A 21,099-nucleotide genomic window follows, 5' to 3' on the forward strand; every position below is an offset into this window, starting at 1 on the left:
TTAAAACAACTACAACAAAAATCCTAAACTATAATTACAGACGAACCAATCACCTACTGTATGGCAAAAACTTGTGTTGTTAGTGGTTTTAATCATATTTAAGCTCTATCATTTAAACTTTTTCTGTTCTAAACTTATGATAATTTTTTTTTTGGTTAGAAAACTTTTAGCTGTTCTACCCACACAAAAAAAAAAAAACACTTTAATTGTAATGCATAAAAAAGCTGATTGGTAAAAGCTAGTTATATCATAATAAGTCAACTCTTTGTGATTTTCTGTTCATCATATTGGAATCTTCATTATAAATCATTAAATCTATATATGTACACATATGAGATGAAATAGCCAAAGTACATATACTTACACAGCTTGAAACTACACCGACTAATTAATAGTTTAATACTACTGTATCATCAGTAATTTGAAACTTCATAAATTCCACAAACAGATTATTTCACTTTTAGTTGTGTTTTGAAAAAAATCTTGCTAGTAATTTTATAAGAATTCAACTTCAAATATAGAGATCAACCACTTATTTCTTTTAATAAGACTTAATTTTTGAAAACACAATAGAGTTGATTATTCTTGCAGTTTGAGCTGACTTTATCAATGTGAATGAATTTATGAGTTTAATCGATTTACACTGAATATCAAAATGGAGAAATAGATATGGTTGGTTGTATACTTGTAGTACACTGACAAAAAAGAAAGAAAGAAAGATATGGTCGTACACTAGTGTTTTTGGACCTTACGTCAAAGTAGAAGGGATAAGAAATTAGGTTCGCACACTACTTTGGCTCATTTATTTATTTGTTTCGTTGAAAAATCATATGTCCCAATTCCACCACTCCACTGTCTCCCACCCCTCTTTCTTAGAAATCTAATATAATAAAGTAAGGTTCGACTTCCAAGAAAATTCCAACTGATTGTAGACAAGATTAATATACTGTAGATTATGTTTGTAATAAATGATTATTAGGCCATCTTAATTCTTTGTGTATGAAAAGTAAGCCGAGTAAGTTTATCTTTTTATGCAAATTTATCGACTTCTCCCAAAAATAATAACGACAAAGGAATTTACAATATAGTTTCTTTTTAAAACTTGCTTTCAAAACTTGACACGTGACACTTCTAGAGTTGACATCTAGAGTTGACATCTGTCTATGAAAAAACTTTAATCCTCATTTTTGGCTTACTGCATTATTGCAATAACCAATTTGGCTTCTACCTCTAAGAAAGCTCCAACTGATTGCCACGTGACACCTGTATATCTGATATTTGTCCTTTTTTTTTTTTCCTTTTGTTTCTCATGGTTAACAAGGTTAATGGGCTGTGAGTTATGTTTGTAATAAGTGGTTATTGGACCACCTTAATTCTTTGTGTATGAAAAATAAACCGAGCAAATTTATCATTTTCTGCAAATTAATCGACTTCTCCCCCAAAATAATAACGACAAAAGAATCTACTGTAGAGTTTCCTTTTAAATCTTGCTTTCAGAACTTGACATGTGACACTTCGGGAGTTGAGACCTGTCTATGAAAAAAACTTTAATCCTCATTTTTGGCTTAGTGCATTATTGCAATAACCAATTTTCACAAATAGGTAAAAACCAAATTACACAAATGAGTCATACTTATACATGAAGCCCACATTCATACATGGTCATTTTCATTATAATTTAAAACCATATATTATCCTCTATTTTAAACCCCAAATGTCAAACAATTAAAATACATCACCATAAATTTTGTGTATTCCTAATTCTATTAGAGAGACATTAATTCCATTCAATACAATGCTATAAATTAGAAACACAAAACATTTCCTTATATGAAAATGTTTTATTAAAAACAGTATCTAATATAATTGTTTGGAACAGAAACTGAAGCCCTTCCTCATATCCTGCAGAATTTTTTAACTCACTCAAAATATATAGGCTCTCCAGTTATGCTCTTACGAAACATGAATCAAAAAGAAGGACTTTGCAGTGGAACCAAATTAGTTGTCACATGTTCGGGTGCTAGAGTCATTGAAGCAAAGATCTTAACTGGTATAACAGTTGGAAACAAGGTTGTCATCGCAACGATAATACTCTCTCCACCTGATTCTAAGTGGCTGTTCAAATTAAGAAGACGTCAGTTCCCCCTTCATTTGAGCTATGCAATTACTATTAATAAAAACCAAGGAAAAAGATTTTAAAAAGTTGGTTTATATATTTCCCAAAACCAGATTTCAGTCATGGATAATTGTATGTCGCTTTATCTAGAGTAACATCAGAAGCAGATTTGAAGGTTCTGAACATGGTGAACATAGACAAGGAAAGATATAAAGTTACACAGAAGTATTCAACAAGGTCACCAAGTCTATGTAAAATAAGATATTCTCTCAATTAAATATTAAATAGGATCAATCATAATCTCTAAAACTTACTTGCAAACAAAAAAAAAAAATCTACAACTTACTAACAATGATAAGAAGACGTCAAATCCTTCTGCGTTGGAGCTATAAAATGACTATTAATAAAAGGAAAATAAATAATCTTAGAAAAAGTTAGTTATATATTTCCCAAAACCAGATTACAGTCATGGACAATTGTATGTCATATTATCTAAAATAACATCAGAAGCAGGTCTGAAGGTTCTGAATATGGTGAACATGGACGAGGAGAGACATACAGTTACACATAAATATTCAACAATGTCACCAAGTTTACGTTAAAGAAGGTATTCTCTCAATTAAATATTAAATAATATCAGATCATAAACTCTACAACTTACTTGCATACAAAAGAACAAAAACCCTACAACTTACTATCAACGATACACAATATAAACATACGAATAAGATTCTTCGTGTGTGTGCTGCGTTGATACTGTGTTGATTAGGATAAGAATAAAAATAAAGATGTTTTGTCTGACTTCATAGTTCATATATTGCTTAGTTTATAACATAACATTTGAAGTTTTCCTGAATATGACGATATCCATATGCAGCGGAAATAGCACTGAATAATTTATTTACAGGAGAACCACGAGTAATAGAAAATAATCTCACAAGCTATTTATATAGTCAAGTTATATATTATTATTTTCAAAACAAAATCTCTAGATATTCAAGTAAATGAAGGACGGAAGAGTAAGAGACAAGAAAGTAAAAGAAGAATTCAATCGAAAAAGGTAAATGACTAAAATATTTGGAAGTCACTATAGGGGTGTTATTGGATTGAGGATTTTAATAGATTTTAATTAACCCAGGACATTAGTGGATTTAAAAGTCTAATGCATTTGTGTGGACTTTATAATGCATATAAGGTGGATTTGAAAGTCATTAATAATGTATTTTTGGTGATTGTTATGGATTTTTTAAAAAGTTATTGTTAGAAAAAATATATATATATCCATAAACTGTGTTATACACCAAAATTATATTAAATTAATAACACCCAGACTTTTACGCATGTCATAGAAAACTTGAATTAAACTGTATTTGTTTTCAATCCAGATTATTGGTGTAATTAAAAAACCCAGATGTCATGAACCCAGAAAAAAAAAATTAAAGAATACAAAAAAACACAGATCTGATGAATAAGTGTGATTATATACAAAGGGTTTGAGGAGGAAGAAACAGAGATTGAACCCAGAAAAAAAAAAGTGTGATTATATCATAAACCAAAAAAGGTTATAGATCATGAACCCAGAAAAAAAAGTTAAAGAACACAAAAAAAAAAATTCTCAAAAATAATACATATCTGATGAATAAGTGTGATTATATAAAATGATTGAGAAAAAAAATCAAACAATAATATGTCAAAGGCTAGAGATCCATCTAAAGAGAGGAGAAGAAAATGAAATGATTGAGAAAAGTGTGGTATTGTGTTTGTTCATATTTTAGAAGCAAAGTACGTTGAAATCCAAAATCACACAAAATCCAGTAGATATTGAATAACACTAGATTTTAATGGATTTTTAAAAATACCCAATTGAATAACACATGATTCTTAAATACATCAAACTCCTTTAAAAACCACAATCCAATACCAACGTATGTCCGAATATATACATAGCAATACCAACACCATCAACAAATAATCACTCTAAACCCCCAAACACCATCATTTCAAAAAAAAGTACCGTAATATAAGTAAGCTCTATACATTGTAGTATGAAATGAGCTTAACAGCAACACAGTCACACAACCAACTCATCTCAAAATCAAAAGATCACACGGTTAAAAAAAATAACATCAGCTACACAATCTCATATCCTCCAACGAGTAGATACTAAAATCAAATAATACACATTTCAGAAAAATAAACTAATCGCTATTTATGCTAAACAAAAAAATATGTATATATAAATAACTCGGTGCAACGCACGAGACTATTCCTACTAATAAATAATGCAAACTTCATTTATTCATTTCATTATATAAAGAAATGTAAATTAAAAAATGAAGAATACCATAATTTTCTTGTTGTGACATAAATTAATTTTTCTTGATCCATATGTTTAATGTTGTATAGAGAGGCCAAACTTGCCAAATAATATATATAAAAAGAAAGAACATACTAACTACTGTAGCATGGATTGTCTACAATGCCACCTTTCTTAATATTTGAAATATCGTCAAGCAACTATTGCTTCTTCAGAGATTCACATGCAAAAAGATAAGAGTGTGTCCCTAGAATTATAGTTTTGCCTAATATGGTCGAGGCTCAAATTCGAACACCATTTGACATTTTCTATGCTCTATCTAAAATATGGTTCAGTTCAATATTATAAATTTTATGATCCTATATTGCCATCCGTACGTGTGTTCCAAGTCAAATCACATGTTAGTGATTTACTCATAGTTTTGACTCCAAATATGTCCACGATATAATATAAAAAGTTTGTATTTGCTTTATAAATGTTCTAACGACACGAAGAAACTTTTCCTTAATACTGTTTTGAGTTAGGCTAAAAGCTAGAATATGTTACTATGTCAGCACCAATCAAATCATCAACGTGTTAGATTCCATGCAGACAAAAATTTTAGTTGTGGTTTATGTCGTCAACTAGAATCTATGTGCAGTACGTTGGTTATTATATTATCATTATATTCATAAATTTAGTCAAAAATTATTGAAATCTATGTGCAGTTGGTTATTATGTTATCAATTTGATCAGCCTAAAAAAAAATACTGGAATTTATTTTTTATATAAAAAAGTACTGGTATAGAGATATATACGATATGATTGTTACAGAACAAACACACTAAAATATGTCTCTATTCAACAATAATAGTTACAAGATTTATTGGCAAAAATGGCTACAGAAACAAGCATATACATAAAATTAAGGTGCCACTGTGTTTGGGCCACGTATTGGATTTGAGCATCTAAAATATATGATGAGAAACGAAACTCTCCATGTGGATTCTAAGACTAGAAACTAGAAAGTGTCTAATTAGATTCTTTGTCTTTATAAAGCAGATTCTTTTCTATTTTGTATTGTATTGTTTTTTTGTCAGATTATCTCTTCAATTCTTGTTAAATTATTTGGAATATCTACAAATCAATTCATAAGCCAATAATATCTACAAATCAATTCATAAGCCAATCATCACAGTATCTGGTTTTCATTTTGCATCGACACGCGGGCGTATTCTTTTCTCCATTTGGTGGATCGAATATTCTGATTGTAATGGATACGAAAATTATTTACTGTTTTTATTAAAAAAAAAACAAAACAAAACAAAACGTGAAGATAATTTTGAAAGTCTGACTTGATGTTTGCATTTATAATTTTTAAAAATTAATTGATAAATAAATCTTATGTTTGATAGCCAAATGCATTTACAAAGTTTTTTTTCTTCTTGTGTTGAAATTATTCTCCTTGTTTAAAATAGATTTTTTTTTTAATAGTTAAACAAATGGTAAGAAGAAGTTGTAGCTTATCCAATTATAAGAATGTAAGCCAATATGGTTAGAAATTACATGTAAGATATTTTACAATGTATAATGATGATGACAATGTCAAATAGTAAAATAATAGAGCTTTTATGGAAAACTATCTATCTAAATTAGTCTAGTAGATATACACACAAAATCCCCTTTTATCTTCCCATTTGTGCCAAGTCTCAAGATTCTTTTGTTAGCCTATAAAAAGCTGTCAAGAGAAACCATCATCATCATCATCACAAACACAAACACATTGGAAGCAAAAGAGAAAATGTCAAGAGAAATAGATTCACTAGTAGTGGGAAGAGTTGTAGGAGATGTTATAGAAATGTTCAATCCAAGCGTGACAATGAGAGTCACTTTCAGTTCCAACACAATCGTCTCTAACGGTCGCGAGCTCGCGCCTTCTCTTCTCCAATCTAAGCCTCGCGTTGAGGTCGGTGGCCAAGATCTTCGTTCATTCTTTACCTTAGTACGTAATCATCTTTCTTCTAAACTAAAGTATTTATGTTAAGTACTTACCTAGTCCTCTCTTCTAACGTTTGCTGCTTTTCTTTTTCACTCGAAAGATCATGATAGACCCCGATGCCCCTAGTCCTAGTAATCCTCATATGCGTGAATATCTTCATTGGTATGTCGGTTAGATATATAGCATATTTCTTTTCATATATAAACAACGTACAATGTATAATATGTACTTTAATGTTCATCAAATTCAGGATGGTGACAGACATTCCCGGGACAACTGATGCTTCATTCGGTAAGAATAAATCACATCATAACACATGCATATATGTACATAGACTTTTGATTCACCTCAACATCTTTGGTCAAAATACATCCTCAAGCAAACACATTTTTGGACTAAGAGGACAAGTAATGATGTATGTATGTTGATGAATGGTTTGATTGATTTGCAGGGAGAGAGATAGTGAGATACGAAGCACCTAAACCGGTGGCGGGAATACACAGATACATCTTTGTGCTGTTCAAACAGAGCGGAAGGCAAACAGTGAGTGCAGCACCGGAAACAAGAGAGTGCTTCAACACAAATGCGTTCTCTTCTTACTTTGGTCTTTCTCTACCTGTTGCTGCTGTTTACTTCAACGCTCAACGTGAAACTGCTCCTCGACGACGTTCTTTTTATTAATTAGAATAACTCTACTCTATATTCAATAAAGTTATGGATGGTTAATTAGAATAAATCAAACCACTCCCAATATTGTTTAAAACTATCCAATTTATTTCAGGTTTTGTTGTTGTTTCTTAAGAAGATAATTAAAAGAGTGTATGTTATTCTTTTTTTCTCTCATAAATGCTTATCTTATACTCCATCCGTTTCAAAATATAAGATGTTTTAGAAAAAAAATTTGCTTCATAATATATGAGGTTTTCAAGTTTCTATGCAACTTTTATATTAATTTAGTATTTTATATTATACAGTATTGTTTATGATTGGTTGAACTTGTTAAAAGTAAATGACTTATTAATCTGGGTCTTTTGTTAAAACATCTTACATTTTGAAACAGAGAGAGTATAATAAAGTATTTGCTTCCAGAACTTGACAAATGGCGTTTATGAAGTTGACACATGTCCATCAGAAAAGACTGAAGCCAAAAAATGATTAAAATCTACAATTATTTCTTCACATAAACCTACTTCATCTTCATTCTTCAAGGTCTTCTTCGGTGGGATGTGGCGGTCAATTCCGACAACTCCGAAGCTTTCTCCTTTAACATAATTAAAAACTGCCACAACCCAAGATTCAACTCCAAAGCTTTCTCTTCTGTGTGAGGAGAGGATTATAGAATCATTGGGTGATGAGCAAAGATTAGTGTAAAACGATGTCAAGTTTAGCACAGATGAATGATCATTACTCTTCTTGGTTTTGGTCTCTCGTCGTCGATGGAGTTAGCTATATCATGGTTTTGTATTTCTTGCAAAGTCCATACACATGATATAGCTAACTCCATCATCGAATAAGTTGTTAATCATAAAGTTTCTTTTAATCTTTGTTTTTGCCATCAAAGTAAATTGAATTGTTCAGTATACATATTGGTTTTTCATTTATTAGATTCCAAATCCTGAGTTCTTTCCCGTAAATTCCTAAGAATTTTTCTGCAGTTAATATTAATTTCTGATCTCTCTATTAACGTATACATTAATTCCATTTTAAGCGTATTTTAGACCTGAATGCTCGATTACTAAATTTTCTATAATTTAATGCATGATTGTTGGTGCGGGAATTAGCACCCCAACATACCGGTCTAAATCAGAAAGATAAATCGATTATTTTACCGGGAATCCGGTCTAACCTTGAATTCGGCGGTTGACTTAAGGCCCAGTCGGATCGGAAGGCCTAGCCCCGAGGATGGAGAGTCGACTTCCCAATTCGCCTCACGACCGACCTGATGAAGAAGAAGCAACTTTCCAAATCTTGGTTAAAGTTATAAGAAGAGTTAATATATTCTGTAATCTTGTAAAGAGTATAAATAAGGGGAGACCCCTCCATTGTAAACTATCGAGCAATTGAATACAAAAAACTCTTTTCTCTTTGTTCTTGCAAAAATCCTACCTTGAGCCCCAAGAGATCTAAACCCCCTTTCCAATTTCTAGCTTTGATCGAGTTTCTTGAGAGAATACTTCTTTGAATTTGTTTCCCCCTATCAAACAAATTCATTGTAAAAACCTAGTTTCTACAATGATATATTCAATCCATGTGATACAATTTTGAAATAAAAAAAATATTTTATTATTTTTTGGATGAAAATAATTTATTTCTTTTAATCTTTTAAATAATTTCAAATTTCAAATCACAATCGAACAAATTCAAAAAAATTTACTCTAAAAATGTTTAACAATATGTAATTGAGTTTATTAAAACATATGTAACGTCAAATAACACTCAATTCCAATAAGTAATAACCACAATAAACTGGATTTATTATTCGAATTAACTCACAAGTCACAACTATATCTATTGAAAGTTCTTTTTTTTTTTTTAACTCTTAATGAGCTAGAAATCATGCATCCCATTATGTTCGAATTCAATTATTACCTACATGCAAAACAAAATCTTTTCACTGAAATAAAATTTATTTGAGTTCTCGACTTTCTCTTATTGGACGAACATGTAAATTTTGTTTTTTTTGGAGAAAGACAAACTTGTAAACTACTTGTTGGTGCGGGATTCAGCGATAAATCATCCAGAATAAACTACTTTTTTTGGAGAGACTTCTCCATTGTAAATCATCCTGAATCGAATACAATAACCAAGTTCTCTTAGCAATAAACCCTAATTTCTTTGAGTTCTTCTTCTTTACTTCTAATGTCAAGGTTTAGATCTATTTTCTAGAGAGATTATCTTATTGAATTTGTTTCCCCTCTTAAACAAATTCATTGTGGAAACCTAGTTTCTACAATTGGCGCCGCCTGTCTATAATATAATATTTGATGCACTTTCTAATGTTCCTTATAAAATCAATAATGATCATAAATTATATTGCAGTCTACTTTGATACAAGCTACTTCAAGTGCAATCTTTGAAACATGAAACATGTTCAGTTATTGACATTCATATAGCTTGCCATATATAAATCTTTGTTATAGGAACTCTCTCGTTATCTCTCCCTTCTTCATGCTGAGATTGAAGCCCTTGTCTGGGTTATGCGCTGTATGATTGGGACGGATAACCAATTTGTCTTCTTTTTCACTGACTGCTCCGACTTAGTGAAGGTGGTGTCTTCGCCTTCCGAGTGGCCAGGCTTTACGCCTTATTTGGAGGACATTCAGGCAGATAAAAAGGAGTTCGGTTTTTTTCCTTTGTCTACGTCCCTCGTTCTTAGAATGTTAAAAGCGGATAATCTTGCACGGCAAGTTCGCACAGTTCCACACTTAGTTACCTATGTAAACAATGTCCCTTCGCATTGACTCGTTTGAGCTAATCTTGTATTCTGTTGTTAAAAAAAAACAAAAAAAAAAAGAGTTACTTGGACCATATGAATGGAATTGGTGTCTTTAGGTTGGATTGGTCGTTTGCCAAAAAAAAAAGGTTGGATTGGTCATTTCAAGTTATAGTAGATTACATTTCACTATTATTGCCTTACATTTCACTACTGTAAAATAAGAAAATCGGACACATAGTAGTAGTTGTAAGAAAAACTTAAACTTAAGTGGCACCTTTAAATGTATATTCTTCTGATTCACAAAAAGTGTTATTTTGACACACTTCATACAAATTAAGAAAAGTTTGAATTATACATGTTTGTCCCTATTTAATAAGTGATCAATGATATAAGTACTTTGAGTTTAAGGGTAAATTAGAAAATTTAATACTCTCTCTGTTTCAAAATATAAGATGTTTTAAAAAAAAAAAATTTGTTTCATATTATAGGATGTTTTCAAGTTTCTATGCAACTTTTGTATTATGCAGTATTGTTTCTGATTGGTTGAACTTGTTAAAAGTAAAATTTCTTAATTTGGGTACACTTTAGTTAAAACATCATATATTTTGAAACGGAGAAAATATTAAAAAGTCATCACGTTCCAACAATAATGATAAAAATCTCTCTGTGTAAGCTACTACAGTAGTTCACTTTTTAAATCCAAAATCTTTATTCAATTTTCCTCTAACAAAAATTAGTATGCACCACTTCGGATCGATGACCTCTTCTTGCTGTTGTAAGCTGTTCTTCTTCCTTCCCTTTCTTCGCTCTCCAAAGCCTTGAGCCTCTTACTTACAGGACTCAACGATGTTGCCCTCGGGTTTACAGCTGGCGAAGGTGGCAGTGTCTGGTTCTGTGAATGGTCCTGCGTCATGGCTTTCATTTTCTTCAGAGCTGAAATCAGGTCAAATGATGGTTGTTGACCTGGAGGACTTGGAGGCAGTTCAGGTATGCGCTTAATCACTGTCATTAATCACACCACATAAACACCATTCCAAGTTAGTAAGTCTGACAAATGTCCAAGATTTCAACATTGTTATTTAAGTTAGCAGAAACTGTACCTCAACGGTTATCAAGAATGACAGTCCTGTTATAACCGGCAAGATGTATAAGCTGCCGGGAGTTGTTAGATCGGTAAACTAAAATACCCCTCCTGTTTGGAATTTCGCCATATTTCGAATCTGGGAAAAAAATTAACTCATTTGAGACAAACAACGTAGCCCAACAAGCATCTTCAAAGATTAAAAAGGTCTTACAGCAAGAAAAAAGCAGATGAACAGAGGCCCCTGAATAAGCATCCCTTTCATTGGAGTGAATGGAGTGACACCGTATCTGTAAACTATGAACAAACACTGTATGGTCAGTTGGACATTTCAAGAAAAAAAACTCAAAATGTAAGGAGACTACACCAACTTAACAGCCTGCAGAGCAGACGAGCTATTGATCAACGAGGGGTAATTTTAACATAAACTCCAAATTTTAATAACTAGAATTCTTGATTATCAGACCAAAGAGATGTTTAAATTTACAAGCAGCTTACTCTTTAAACAAATTCTTCTTCATTTTTTTTTTGACCTGCCATCGTAACGGTGCCCTGAACGCAAATAAGGGGGACAAGATAACAATTTTTAAATTTTTTAAAAAGATGTAGATAAAAAATCCAGTGCAAAAGCTATTGGCAGATTAGCAAAAGTGAGGAGGAATCCATGATGTTTGGCTGTAATAACAAAGTTAACATACCTTGTTTTGCATTTCCTCCCGGATGGACTCCAACCGTGGCTTCATCAGCTGCATATAATCATAGAATAGACTTTTACTGAAGGATGCAACATACAGCAGAACCAAGTATAAATGCCAGAAAATATAAGTTTAAGTGCATAGACTTATCCTTTTGTATGTCAAAATTTGTTTCAGAACCTGAGTATGTAAACACACAAGCAAGACAAAAAATGTAATTGTTGAAAGAACTTACAGCTTATGTTGCCTTCTCTACAAAAGCACATCTCCCATTCGGAACTTACAGCTTCTGTTGCCATTCATAGAATTCGTTCAGCCACATTCGATCAGGATAAAAGGGTTCAAGATCCTCCATTCAAAAATAAAATGAAAAGGATAGAACAGACCACCTACCTGATTTCCAATGTTGAGAGGTATGACATCACCCACCACAATGTGTCATAGATTGAAATATCCACTCGCCTTCCACCTCTTGTCACCTGCAGCAATCAGCACAGGTGTAGTGTAAGTAAGGAGGGAACAAGAAAAATATTATTGAGGGAGGAAAAATTACATTGGTGCAAATCTATACCTCTAGATGTATGTTTCTCTTTTCATCACTCAAGTTTTGAAAATGGAGATGCTGTTTGTAGTCACTGACAGCTGCAGAGGAGAAGAAAGCATCAGAACAACACAAAGAGTCATTATCAAAACTTCACATATTAAGTGAAACAAGTTAACATTACCTCTGACAAGAATCACTGGAAACGCAATGCTTCCTACATCATACCAATCTTCTTTGATACCCTGTCGATATTAGTTTGATCTACAAGCAGCTTCCTTGGCCGTTGAGTTTGATCTTCAAGCAGCCTCCTCCAGTCCACTAGTCAACTGAACAAACAATCTGAAATTGTAATTTCAAAAAGCTAGGCACAAACATGAACTGTATAAATAGGCACCTCTGAGCAAGAAGCGTTATGATTGGTAATCCTATAAGAATTATAAAAAGCAGTTGAAACTGATAAGTTGGAACCAATGTAAAAAATGGTGAAAAGATTCATGTACCTAACCACCGCAACAGTTCTCCAAAAATTTCCGTGTGACAAAGACTTCTCCTGCAGCTTGCTGGTAGCTATTTGGAGCATGTATGGCTGCAACATAGAACAGAGGAAAGATCAAAGTTAGAATTGTGACAAATACCACTTTGTACGAATAATTGTTTTGATAGGCTCGGCTCACACTTGAGTTACTGTTTCATCAACTTCAGCAACTTTAATGAGAGGTTCTCCATTTAGAGAATCTAAAAGCGTGTGGTGATTAGAAGATCCAATCCACTTTACCTCCACTATAAATATAACACGGAAGTAAAGCTCATCAGCAACTTAAGTAAGAAGATTTAAGTACCAAATACATAATTCTATCTGAGAAGTAAACACACACACCAAAGCTCTGTACTTCAGCAGGATGAGCACCAGATAGCTCCTTGGCATCTAGGGTAGCAAAAGGTATCAAATGACTCAATCTGCAAAAACAAAAATACAAAAATTAAGTCAAATGAAGACACTCTTTTAGATTGATCACATTCAGACATCAATTTGGTAATCAGAATGGAAACTTAAATAGATTTTGTGTTACCTTAGTAAGGCGAGCATATGAGCTGGTCTTTGCCAAGATATCTCCATAGTACCTTCTGTATAAAAACATGAACATGAGTTTCGTATCTTCATATGTATAACAAACTGAGAAATAATAACTCAACAAGAAGAAATTGATAGAGAATTCACCAAGGCCGAAGCAAACCATATGATACCTCTCTGGAGATTTGAAAGGGTTATGGAGACCACATGCATGAGGGCACTGGGAGAAGCTGTCCACATATATAAAGGCTGCAACATAGAAAAGAGGAAAAATAAAAGTTAGAATTGAGACAGATACAAATTGGCAGTAGGAAGAAGAACGGTTTTGGTAGGCTAGTACCTGAGTTTCTGTTTCATCCACTTTAATATTGAAAGATTCTCTCCATTCAGAGGATCCGAAAGCATGTTATGATTGGAAGATCCAATCCACTTTCCCTGCACTATAAACACAACACAGGAAAAAATCTCAGATACCAAACACAACAGCACCTTAGTAAGAAACTTACCAAATTACAAAATTCAATCCGAGAAGTAAAGACACACACACCAAAGCTCTGTAGTACTTGAGCAGGATGAGCACCAGATAGCTCCTCCTCGGTAAAAGAGTATAAGGTGGATTATATATAAATGAGTACCTAGAACCAGTTTGATGTTGTTACTGTAAGGTGAAGTTCATCTCTTGTTTCGGTTCTGAATCTTCAAACCCTAGCATATCACCGATCTGCACACAAAAAGAAATATAGAACTAGAATTAGCTTCGTCAATTTTTATATATTTCTTTTGAAGTTCTGACATAAAGGGAAGGGAGAACTGTTACATACATACCTTCAAAATCAGTTTGATGATGTTACGGTATGAACGCCGGAGACCGTGTTCTACCAGATATTAGAAAACTACCCAACTGAGATCAAAACGAAAAGAGGCACATAAGCAAAATTGGAAGCCAAACCGTGGAGGAGAGAGAGGAGCAGAAATGCTGGTAGTCCGGTGAATGCAGCTCTGAGTACAAGGAAGTGTAGCTCAGACACCTCTTCTCCGCCCATCAATTTGACTAGCTCATCATGTACAATCTGCAACATATCAATGATCAGTACTATTGAAACCAAACATGATAAGAGTGAAACAACTATAAAAACCATTATGCTAATGTAAAAATATGGGGAAGGACTAAGGAATAAGGAGATGAAACAGAAAAAAAAAAAAAAAAAAAAACCTTCACCAACTGCTGATCTAGTCCGATCAGTCAAACCCATCACTGAATGATAAAAGCATCATCCAAAACCTGAAATGATAAAAACGACAAGTAGATATTAACATGTAATGAGAAGAAAAAGAAGACCATAGAACCAAAGTGAATATTCAGAGACAAATAAAAGAGATGTGTTTAGAGCAAAGGAACCCATGAGAATGCCTGAGGAAGATCACTGATTGATGATAAAAGCATCATCCAAAACCTGAAATAACAAAAACGACAAAGTAAATATTAACATGTAATCAGAGAGAAGAAAGAAAGAAAAAAAAGAGAGAAGCAAAGTGAAAATTAAGAAGTGAACATGTAACTTTGTACCAAGAATATCAGAAACTAAACCTTGTAGAGTCGTATACATCATACATAGACAATTCCATCTATAGCGTCAACCTTAGTAAGTAGCATCACAAAGCATCAAGAGACAGTACTGATCCCATTCCTGAAAAAAAAGAACACACACACAAAGTAAGTTACAACGATGTAAACCCTACAAACCATCAATATTCAAAGTTTGACAAGGATACATCAAAAAGCCATATCACCGACCAATTATTATCATAGTAGCAACCTCCACAAATATTAAATCAGTGAGAAGTAAATAACAATGTCATTCAATTTTAGAAACCCAAAAGTGAAAATATCAGAAGCTATAACGAAAGCAGAGGAAACGAGTGACAAAGTTTCAGAAAAAAAAAAAAAAGAGAGAGAGCAAAACAGCGATCAATCAATCATATATAGCACCTTTAGAATCAAACCGTAGGAGGAGGGAGCGAGCGATGATGATCGGATCATAAATTTGTTTCAAAAAAACCTGCAAAAGACAGAAGAAGAAACTTACTTAATCAGATTAAGAAGAAGAATAATAAAGAAACAAAAAATACCTTCAAACAATTGGGAGGCTCGCCTGTTAGCAAAACCGCCAAGATAATCTAATTTGAGCTCAAGGGAAAAAAAAAACAGAGAAAGAGAAGAAAAAAAAATCAAACCTTGGCCTTTGAGCTCAAGGGCAAGCGGCCTCCTCAACCGAACAAACAGCTTGGCTCTTAACTTGGCTCCTTCCGTAATGCAACTTTCATGGCCAACATGCACCTACCAAACTCCATATCTTCGATTTCAACCAGCTCCATATCTCTTGCCTCGCTACTCAACACAGGACATCACAAAGAAAGAGAAATATGAGAACTGCAAACAAGAAGAAGAAGAAGGAGGATGAAAAGAGAGAAAGTGAGATCAGAGAGTACCAAATGTAATTGTATCCGAAGAGGTCTTTTCAAGGGACTCGTTGTCTAAGAGAATGTGAGAATACAAGAATGACATCTAACGCACCCATTCTGCAAAGGTATTGGCATCATGCTCCTCATGGCCTAAAGAACCTGGCATGCTTTTGCTGCAGGTAAAATACCTATAAACCAAAACAATTAGAAGGTTAATGTTCATTCATGTTCAAAGCACTAGGAAAAGTGTAAAATTTATTCCTCTAACCTGTGAAATTATAATTCTAGAAGCATAGGCAATAATAGCTTACCCGACATCTGAGTAAATCCCGAGCTGTGAACATATCCGCAGGTGCTTTTAATACCAGAAGGGAAAGTTGACTTCTTCGGCACCAGACTTCCCTGGAAAACAGAGTTGAGGAATATAACATCAAGTAAAACTACAGAACAAGAAATGAAACCAGGAATCACAAACAAGTGTCTGAAACCTTATTGTCATGAGCAATTTCATCAAGATTTCTGTACTGCGAGTAACAATATAACTCATAAATCAGATATAAATGTTATATCATATTACCTTGGCGTCATCAAACGTATGCCATATCTGAGGAGCTGACATCACATAAGAGGAGTAATGACCAAAAGATGCTATATTCCAAAGATGCTCCACAATGGCATAAAGATGGTATTTTGTAGAAACCTGAAGAAACAAAATGATAACCAGTTATTAAGTTAAGACATGGAAATCTCAAGATTATTTTATGGAACCAAAAGGTCACTTGGGAATTGGAAGCCAAACCGTGTAGAAGAAAGAGAGAAGCTTAATTGCTGGTCGCCCGGTGAATGCAGCTCTGAGTACAAGGAAGTGTAGCTCATATACTTCTCCTCCACCCATCAATTTGACTAGCTTAATCAGCAACAAATCCATGATAGGCCACACGTTAGTACTATTGAAACCAAAATGATGGAGTGAAACAGCTATAAAAACCATTATGCTAATGAAAAAATATGTGGAAGGACTAAGGAGATGAAACAGAAACAAAAGATACCTTGGCCAATTGCTGATCTGGTTTGACTCGACGAATGACTCCCATCCCAACGGTTTGGTTACTAACAGATTGAACAAACCTTCTCACATGTTAGCAAAACCGCCAAGAGAATCCTACATTGAGCTCAGTATTGAAAAAAAGAAATCGAACCTTGACCTTTGAGTTTGGTCTGCAAGCAGCATCCTCGAGTCCACCAGTCAACAGAACAAACATCTTGGCTTTTCACTTGGCTCCTTCTGTAATGTATCTTCCATGGCCAACAGTCATTGATTTCAACTACCTCCATATCTCTCGTCTCGCTACTCAACAATCACAAAGAAGACAAATAACCAAAAACAAAAAAACTTAGAAACCACTCAACTGAGATCAAAACGGAAAAAGTAACATAAGCAAAATTGGAAGCCAAACCATGGAGAGAGAGGAGCTGAAATGCTGGTAGCCCGGTGAATGCAGCTCTGAGTACAAGAAAATGTAGCTCAGATACTATCTCATCCACCCACCAATTTCAGTAGCTCATCAAGTACAATCTGCAACATATCAAAGAAAAGCCACACTTCAGTATTATTCAAACCAAAACGATAGAGTGAAACAGCTATAGAACCATTATGCTAAGGACTAAGGAATAAGGAGACGAAACAGAAACAAAAAAATACCTTGACCAACTGCTGATCTGGTCTGACTCCACGAATGACTCCCCATCCCAACGGATTGGTCACTAATAGAACTGAAGAAACCTTCTAACCACCAAGAGAATCCCAAAACTGAGCTCAAGGGTAGAAAAAGCAGAGAAAAAAACTGAACATACATCTGAGCTCTTCACTTGGCTCCTTGTGTAATGTACCTTCCATGGCCAACAGTCTTCGATTTCAACCAGCCCCATAGCTCTGGCCTCGCTACTCGACACAGAACATCACAAAGAAAGAGAGAAATATGAGAATTGCAAACAAAGAGCCAACTGAGAGTAGAGAGTACCAAGTCTAATTGTAAACAAAGAAAGAATTGTAAAAAAAGAAACATGAGAAGGAGGATGAAAAGAGAGAAAGTGAGCGTACCAAATCTAATTGTATCCGAAGAGGTCTTTTTCAAGGGACTCGTTGTCTTTTGCTTCCTCTTTGAGAGTACCAAATACTTCTCCTCCACCCAGCAATTTCACTAGGGCATCATGTACAAATCTGCAACAATGCCATGATAAGTCACAGTTCAGTCAAGGCTCATCATGTACTACCAAAGCTAATTCGTTAATGCGTAAAAAAAACAAAAAAAAAAACAGAGAATGAAGAAGGGAACCTTGGCCATTGAGTTTGGCTCTCTCCAAGCTTCAGAGAAGCAGACCTTGACAACAATCATGTGTACAAGTTATGAGCACTTGATTGAGTCCTTACGGCGTAGTAAAGTGCACGGAAGCCACCAAAACTCTGCAGGAAAAAAAAAAAAGAGAAACAAGAAATCAAATGACAAGTAGAGTGACTGAATTAGACAACACAAAGACATATAAAAAAAATTACCTGACCCAAAATAGTCCATAGTTCTCGTCTCAGCGGCTCAGCCACTCTACACATAAGTCATAACATCACAAGAATTGGGAAGACAAACCATGGAGGAGAGAAGATGAATTGCTGCTGGTACCGTTACACCGGTGCGGCGGTGAATGCACAGTGCTCTCTCTCCCTCTCTCTCTCTATTCACACCTGAGAAATTTTAATTGCTGGAAAATTTTCCCTGAGAGGCAAAATAAATAATCATAATAATAATAATCTTCTAAATGATTATAAATAAATAAAAATAGAAGGGCTGAAAAAATTCACCTGGGCTGGGCATGTCTTGTTTGATGGGCTGAAGTTGTTGTTATTGGGCCTTTGTCGGCCTGCTGAACACACGCACGAAATAAAACGATCAATCCACACACGAAATAAATCTGAAAAATCAAGAAGGATCGAACCTTGGCCTTTTTTGAGTTTGCTCTCTCCAAACAGCAGCCTCCTCAAAGTCCACCAGTCAACTGAACAAACAAACATCTCGGCTCTTCACTTGTGGCTCCTTCTTTAATGTATCTTCCATTGCCAACACTTTTCCATTCCACCCAACTCCATAGCTCCATTACAATGCTTACCTAGCCAAAGTAACAGTGTATTATTTCAAACAGAGATGGAACCAATACAATTAGGAAGAGACTATTATTCAATGTGAATGAATAATTAATACCGTACCTTGCTGTCCACTCTAAGAAGAGGTTTGTTAATTACCTGCATCACACACAAATCTATGGTTTCAAAACAAGTCACAAAACAGAGTTGTCATCAAATACAAACATCTAGGAAGAATGTGTTACCTTAGGTAAAGCGAGCATATGATCTGCCTTTGTCGAGATATATCTCCATCTCCATACAAGAGGTATCTGTACAAAAAAAAAACATGACCATAAGTATCTTCGAATATAGAACAAACCAGTGGAGATTTGAACGGGTTATGGAGACCAAACTTATGGGGGCCGTGGGAGAAGAAGCTGTCCACCAATATATAATGGCTGCAACATAATCGAACAGAGAAGTTAGAATTGAGAGTAATACAACTTCGCAGTAGCAATAAAGGCTTTTTGATAGGCTAGTAGTACCTGAGAGTTCTATGTTTCATCCACTTGAGCAACTTTAACATTGAAGGGGTTCTCTCCAATCAGAGGATCCAAAAGTGTGTTATGACTTATGATTGGAAGATCCAAATCCACTTTCCCGGCTGCACTATAAACCTAACACACAGGAAAGTAAAAAAGCTCAGATACCAAATACAAAAGAAACTTTAGTAATAGTAAGCTTACCAAATTCAAAGTCTGACAAGTAAAGACACACACCAGACCAGAGAGCTCTGTCGTACTTCAGGAGCAGTCTGAGTACCAGAGAACTAGCTCGTAGAGTCGTAGGCATAGGGTTCAATCTGCAAAAACAAAACAAAACACAGAAAAAATTAAAGTCAATGGTTGGATTCTGATGAGAGTAGAGACAAGGTGATACGATACATAACAAACAAAGAAAAAGAAAAAGAGTATAAGGGTGGATAATATATTAAAACAAAACATAAAAGAGAGTTAAAGAGAACCAGTTTGTTTGTTTGATGTTGTTATTGTAAGGCATCTCAGTGTTGGTTCTGAATCTTCTTTGTCAGTTCTTCAAACCCTAGCATAGCGACCATGTTCTGAATCTACTTTCGTCGCTTCACAAGAAAAAAAAAAAAAAAAAGGAAAAAAAACCAAATCAACAGAAATCAGAAACGAAGAAAAGGAACAAGAAGCACAAAATTGGGAAGACAAACCGTGGGGGAGAAGAGAGAGATCGAGACGAGTTGAATTGGTGGGTGAGGATTGAGGAAGCAAGAACAGAGTAGCAGACACGCAATCTCTCCTACACGTCTCGACTCGATGATGGTTTTGCAATCTTGTCCGAAAGAAAAAAAAAAACCCTAAAAACAAAAATCAGACAAGTATGAGAATTGCAAAACAAGAAGAAGAAGAAGAACAGAGAGAAAGAGAGAGATCAGAGAGTACCAAACAAGAAATAAGAAGGGCTCGTCGATCATCGTAGTCTTCGCTAATTCCTCTTTAGAAATTGGCCCGTTCGTGTTTTGGACTGGAAAACATCTCCCACCGTTGGATAAGACAAGACCTAACAACAATATCAGATGTTAGAATTTTGGAAATCCGTTAAATTCTAAGATGAAGGAGAAAAGCAGAGAGTAGGGAAGCGTACTTACTTAACTTGGATAGAACGTATATCTCTACTACAATCGGGTCTTCCCTTCGGCTTCATCGATTCATCATCGTCTCGAGAGACCACCGGCGGCGACAGAGCGGCTTCGCTCTTCGCAGAGAGAACCCAAAATATAAATAAAATTAAAAAATAGAAAGATATGATTTTTGTTTTTCCATCGAGTGATGTAAGAGTATTTATAAGATTTTGTAGGGTTTACTAACTCCTAATAATAAAATAAATAGGATTTCCTTTTTCCTTTTCTTTTTTGTTTTGTTTTGCATATTTCTTTTTCTTTTTTTTTTAGATTAACGTTTCTTTTTTTTTTTGCAATTGTACTATCAGATCACAAGATTCACAACGGTAAGATTATAAATAGTAATAAAAAAAGAATTGATGTTTTATTATGATTTGTTGTAAGAAGAGATGTAGTTAGTATATTTATTTATAAGTTAAGGTTTTTTAACACAGACAAAAAAAAAAAAAAAGAAGACTTGTATTGTTTCTTTTTTTATATGATTTATCAGCATCATTCACAATATATATAGGCTATCACAATTATAATATGGTTCATTCATTCTAAAGAAACCAGTATCATTCACATACACAAA

General features: G+C 34.2%; 3 protein-coding genes across 11 annotated transcripts; 1 reads left to right on the forward strand and 2 right to left on the reverse strand.

Annotated features, from left to right (window-relative positions):
- The first annotated feature begins 6,114 nt into the window (after window positions 1–6,114).
- Window positions 6,115–7,258, forward strand: LOC104739445 (protein BROTHER of FT and TFL 1). Its single transcript, XM_010459795.2, has 4 exons — window positions 6,115–6,414; window positions 6,512–6,573; window positions 6,662–6,702; window positions 6,863–7,258. Exons 1-4 carry the CDS (start codon window positions 6,214–6,216, stop codon window positions 7,090–7,092), a joined length of 534 nt encoding a protein of 177 aa, XP_010458097.2. The 5' UTR covers window positions 6,115–6,213; the 3' UTR covers window positions 7,093–7,258.
- Window positions 7,259–10,430: 3,172 nt separating this feature from the next.
- On the reverse strand, window positions 10,431–13,944 carry LOC147949314 (uncharacterized). Its single transcript, XM_087473027.1, has 16 exons — window positions 13,875–13,944; window positions 13,580–13,679; window positions 13,413–13,488; window positions 13,238–13,292; window positions 13,045–13,124; window positions 12,844–12,947; window positions 12,668–12,753; window positions 12,349–12,506; window positions 12,195–12,265; window positions 12,017–12,102; window positions 11,859–11,912; window positions 11,627–11,674; window positions 11,427–11,480; window positions 11,143–11,225; window positions 10,948–11,067; window positions 10,431–10,849 (listed from the first exon to the last, which is right to left on the reverse strand). Exons 3-8 carry the CDS (start codon window positions 13,477–13,479, stop codon window positions 12,464–12,466), a joined length of 435 nt encoding a protein of 144 aa, XP_087329153.1. The 5' UTR covers window positions 13,480–13,488; window positions 13,580–13,679; window positions 13,875–13,944; the 3' UTR covers window positions 10,431–10,849; window positions 10,948–11,067; window positions 11,143–11,225; window positions 11,427–11,480; window positions 11,627–11,674; window positions 11,859–11,912; window positions 12,017–12,102; window positions 12,195–12,265; window positions 12,349–12,463.
- A 244-nt stretch (window positions 13,945–14,188) lies between these two features.
- Window positions 14,189–20,675, reverse strand: LOC104739455 (uncharacterized). 9 transcript variants are annotated; one of them, XM_087472999.1, is made up of 27 exons: window positions 20,493–20,675; window positions 20,287–20,404; window positions 19,842–20,201; window positions 19,597–19,679; window positions 19,363–19,494; window positions 19,231–19,275; window positions 19,081–19,146; window positions 18,959–18,994; window positions 18,691–18,861; window positions 18,557–18,618; window positions 18,257–18,470; window positions 18,039–18,166; window positions 17,804–17,923; window positions 17,405–17,644; window positions 17,160–17,278; window positions 16,902–17,050; window positions 16,752–16,830; window positions 16,502–16,609; window positions 16,280–16,402; window positions 16,014–16,104; window positions 15,730–15,890; window positions 15,475–15,628; window positions 15,230–15,299; window positions 14,828–14,927; window positions 14,651–14,693; window positions 14,459–14,521; window positions 14,189–14,309 (listed from the first exon to the last, which is right to left on the reverse strand). In XM_087472999.1, exons 16-21 carry the CDS (start codon window positions 16,931–16,933, stop codon window positions 15,853–15,855), a joined length of 471 nt encoding a protein of 156 aa, XP_087329125.1. In that variant the 5' UTR covers window positions 16,934–17,050; window positions 17,160–17,278; window positions 17,405–17,644; window positions 17,804–17,923; window positions 18,039–18,166; window positions 18,257–18,470; window positions 18,557–18,618; window positions 18,691–18,861; window positions 18,959–18,994; window positions 19,081–19,146; window positions 19,231–19,275; window positions 19,363–19,494; window positions 19,597–19,679; window positions 19,842–20,201; window positions 20,287–20,404; window positions 20,493–20,675; the 3' UTR covers window positions 14,189–14,309; window positions 14,459–14,521; window positions 14,651–14,693; window positions 14,828–14,927; window positions 15,230–15,299; window positions 15,475–15,628; window positions 15,730–15,852. The 9 variants fall into 9 exon arrangements, with proteins under 9 accessions (XP_087329125.1, XP_087329121.1, XP_087329130.1 ...); XM_087472995.1 differs by having other exon boundaries at window positions 14,453–14,693; XM_087473004.1 differs by lacking the exon at window positions 14,189–14,309 and having other exon boundaries at window positions 14,453–14,693; window positions 14,807–14,927.
- Between the last annotated feature and the right edge of the window lie 424 nt (window positions 20,676–21,099).

This window comes from Camelina sativa, chromosome 2 (genome assembly GCF_030686135.1).
Source record: "Camelina sativa cultivar CO46 ecotype springtype chromosome 2, ASM3068613v1".
Lineage (NCBI taxonomy): Eukaryota > Viridiplantae > Streptophyta > Magnoliopsida > Brassicales > Brassicaceae > Camelina > Camelina sativa.

What these genes read in the sequence shown, in the direction of transcription:
- LOC104739445 (XM_010459795.2), top strand. Translation starts at nt 6,214, where the DNA reads ATGTCAAGAGAAATAGATTCACTAGTAGTGGGAAGAGTTGTAGGAGAT. An exon ending in TTCGTTCATTCTTTACCTTA is followed by an intron (nt 6,415 to 6,511) that starts GTACGTAATCAT and finishes TTCACTCGAAAG; the next exon opens with ATCATGATAGACCCCGATGC. An exon ending in GACAACTGATGCTTCATTCG is followed by an intron (nt 6,703 to 6,862) that starts GTAAGAATAAAT and finishes ATTGATTTGCAG; the next exon opens with GGAGAGAGATAGTGAGATAC.
- LOC147949314 (XM_087473027.1), bottom strand. Translation starts at nt 13,479, where the DNA reads ATGTGGACAGCTTCTCCCAGTGCCCTCATGCATGTGGTCTCCATAACC. An exon ending in TGCTGAAGTACAGAGCTTTG is followed by an intron (nt 12,948 to 13,044) that starts GTGTGTGTGTTT and finishes TTATATTTATAG; the next exon opens with TGGAGGTAAAGTGGATTGGA. An exon ending in TTGATGAAACAGTAACTCAA is followed by an intron (nt 12,754 to 12,843) that starts GTGTGAGCCGAG and finishes TCTATGTTGCAG; the next exon opens with CCATACATGCTCCAAATAGC.
- LOC104739455 (XM_087472999.1), bottom strand. Translation starts at nt 16,933, where the DNA reads ATGCTGCTTGCAGACCAAACTCAAAGGTCAAG. An exon ending in GACCAAACTCAAAGGTCAAG is followed by an intron (nt 16,831 to 16,901) that starts GTTCGATTTCTT and finishes ACATGTGAGAAG; the next exon opens with GTTTGTTCAATCTGTTAGTA. An exon ending in ATACGTTTGATGACGCCAAG is followed by an intron (nt 16,105 to 16,279) that starts GTAATATGATAT and finishes TCTGTTTTCCAG; the next exon opens with GGAAGTCTGGTGCCGAAGAA.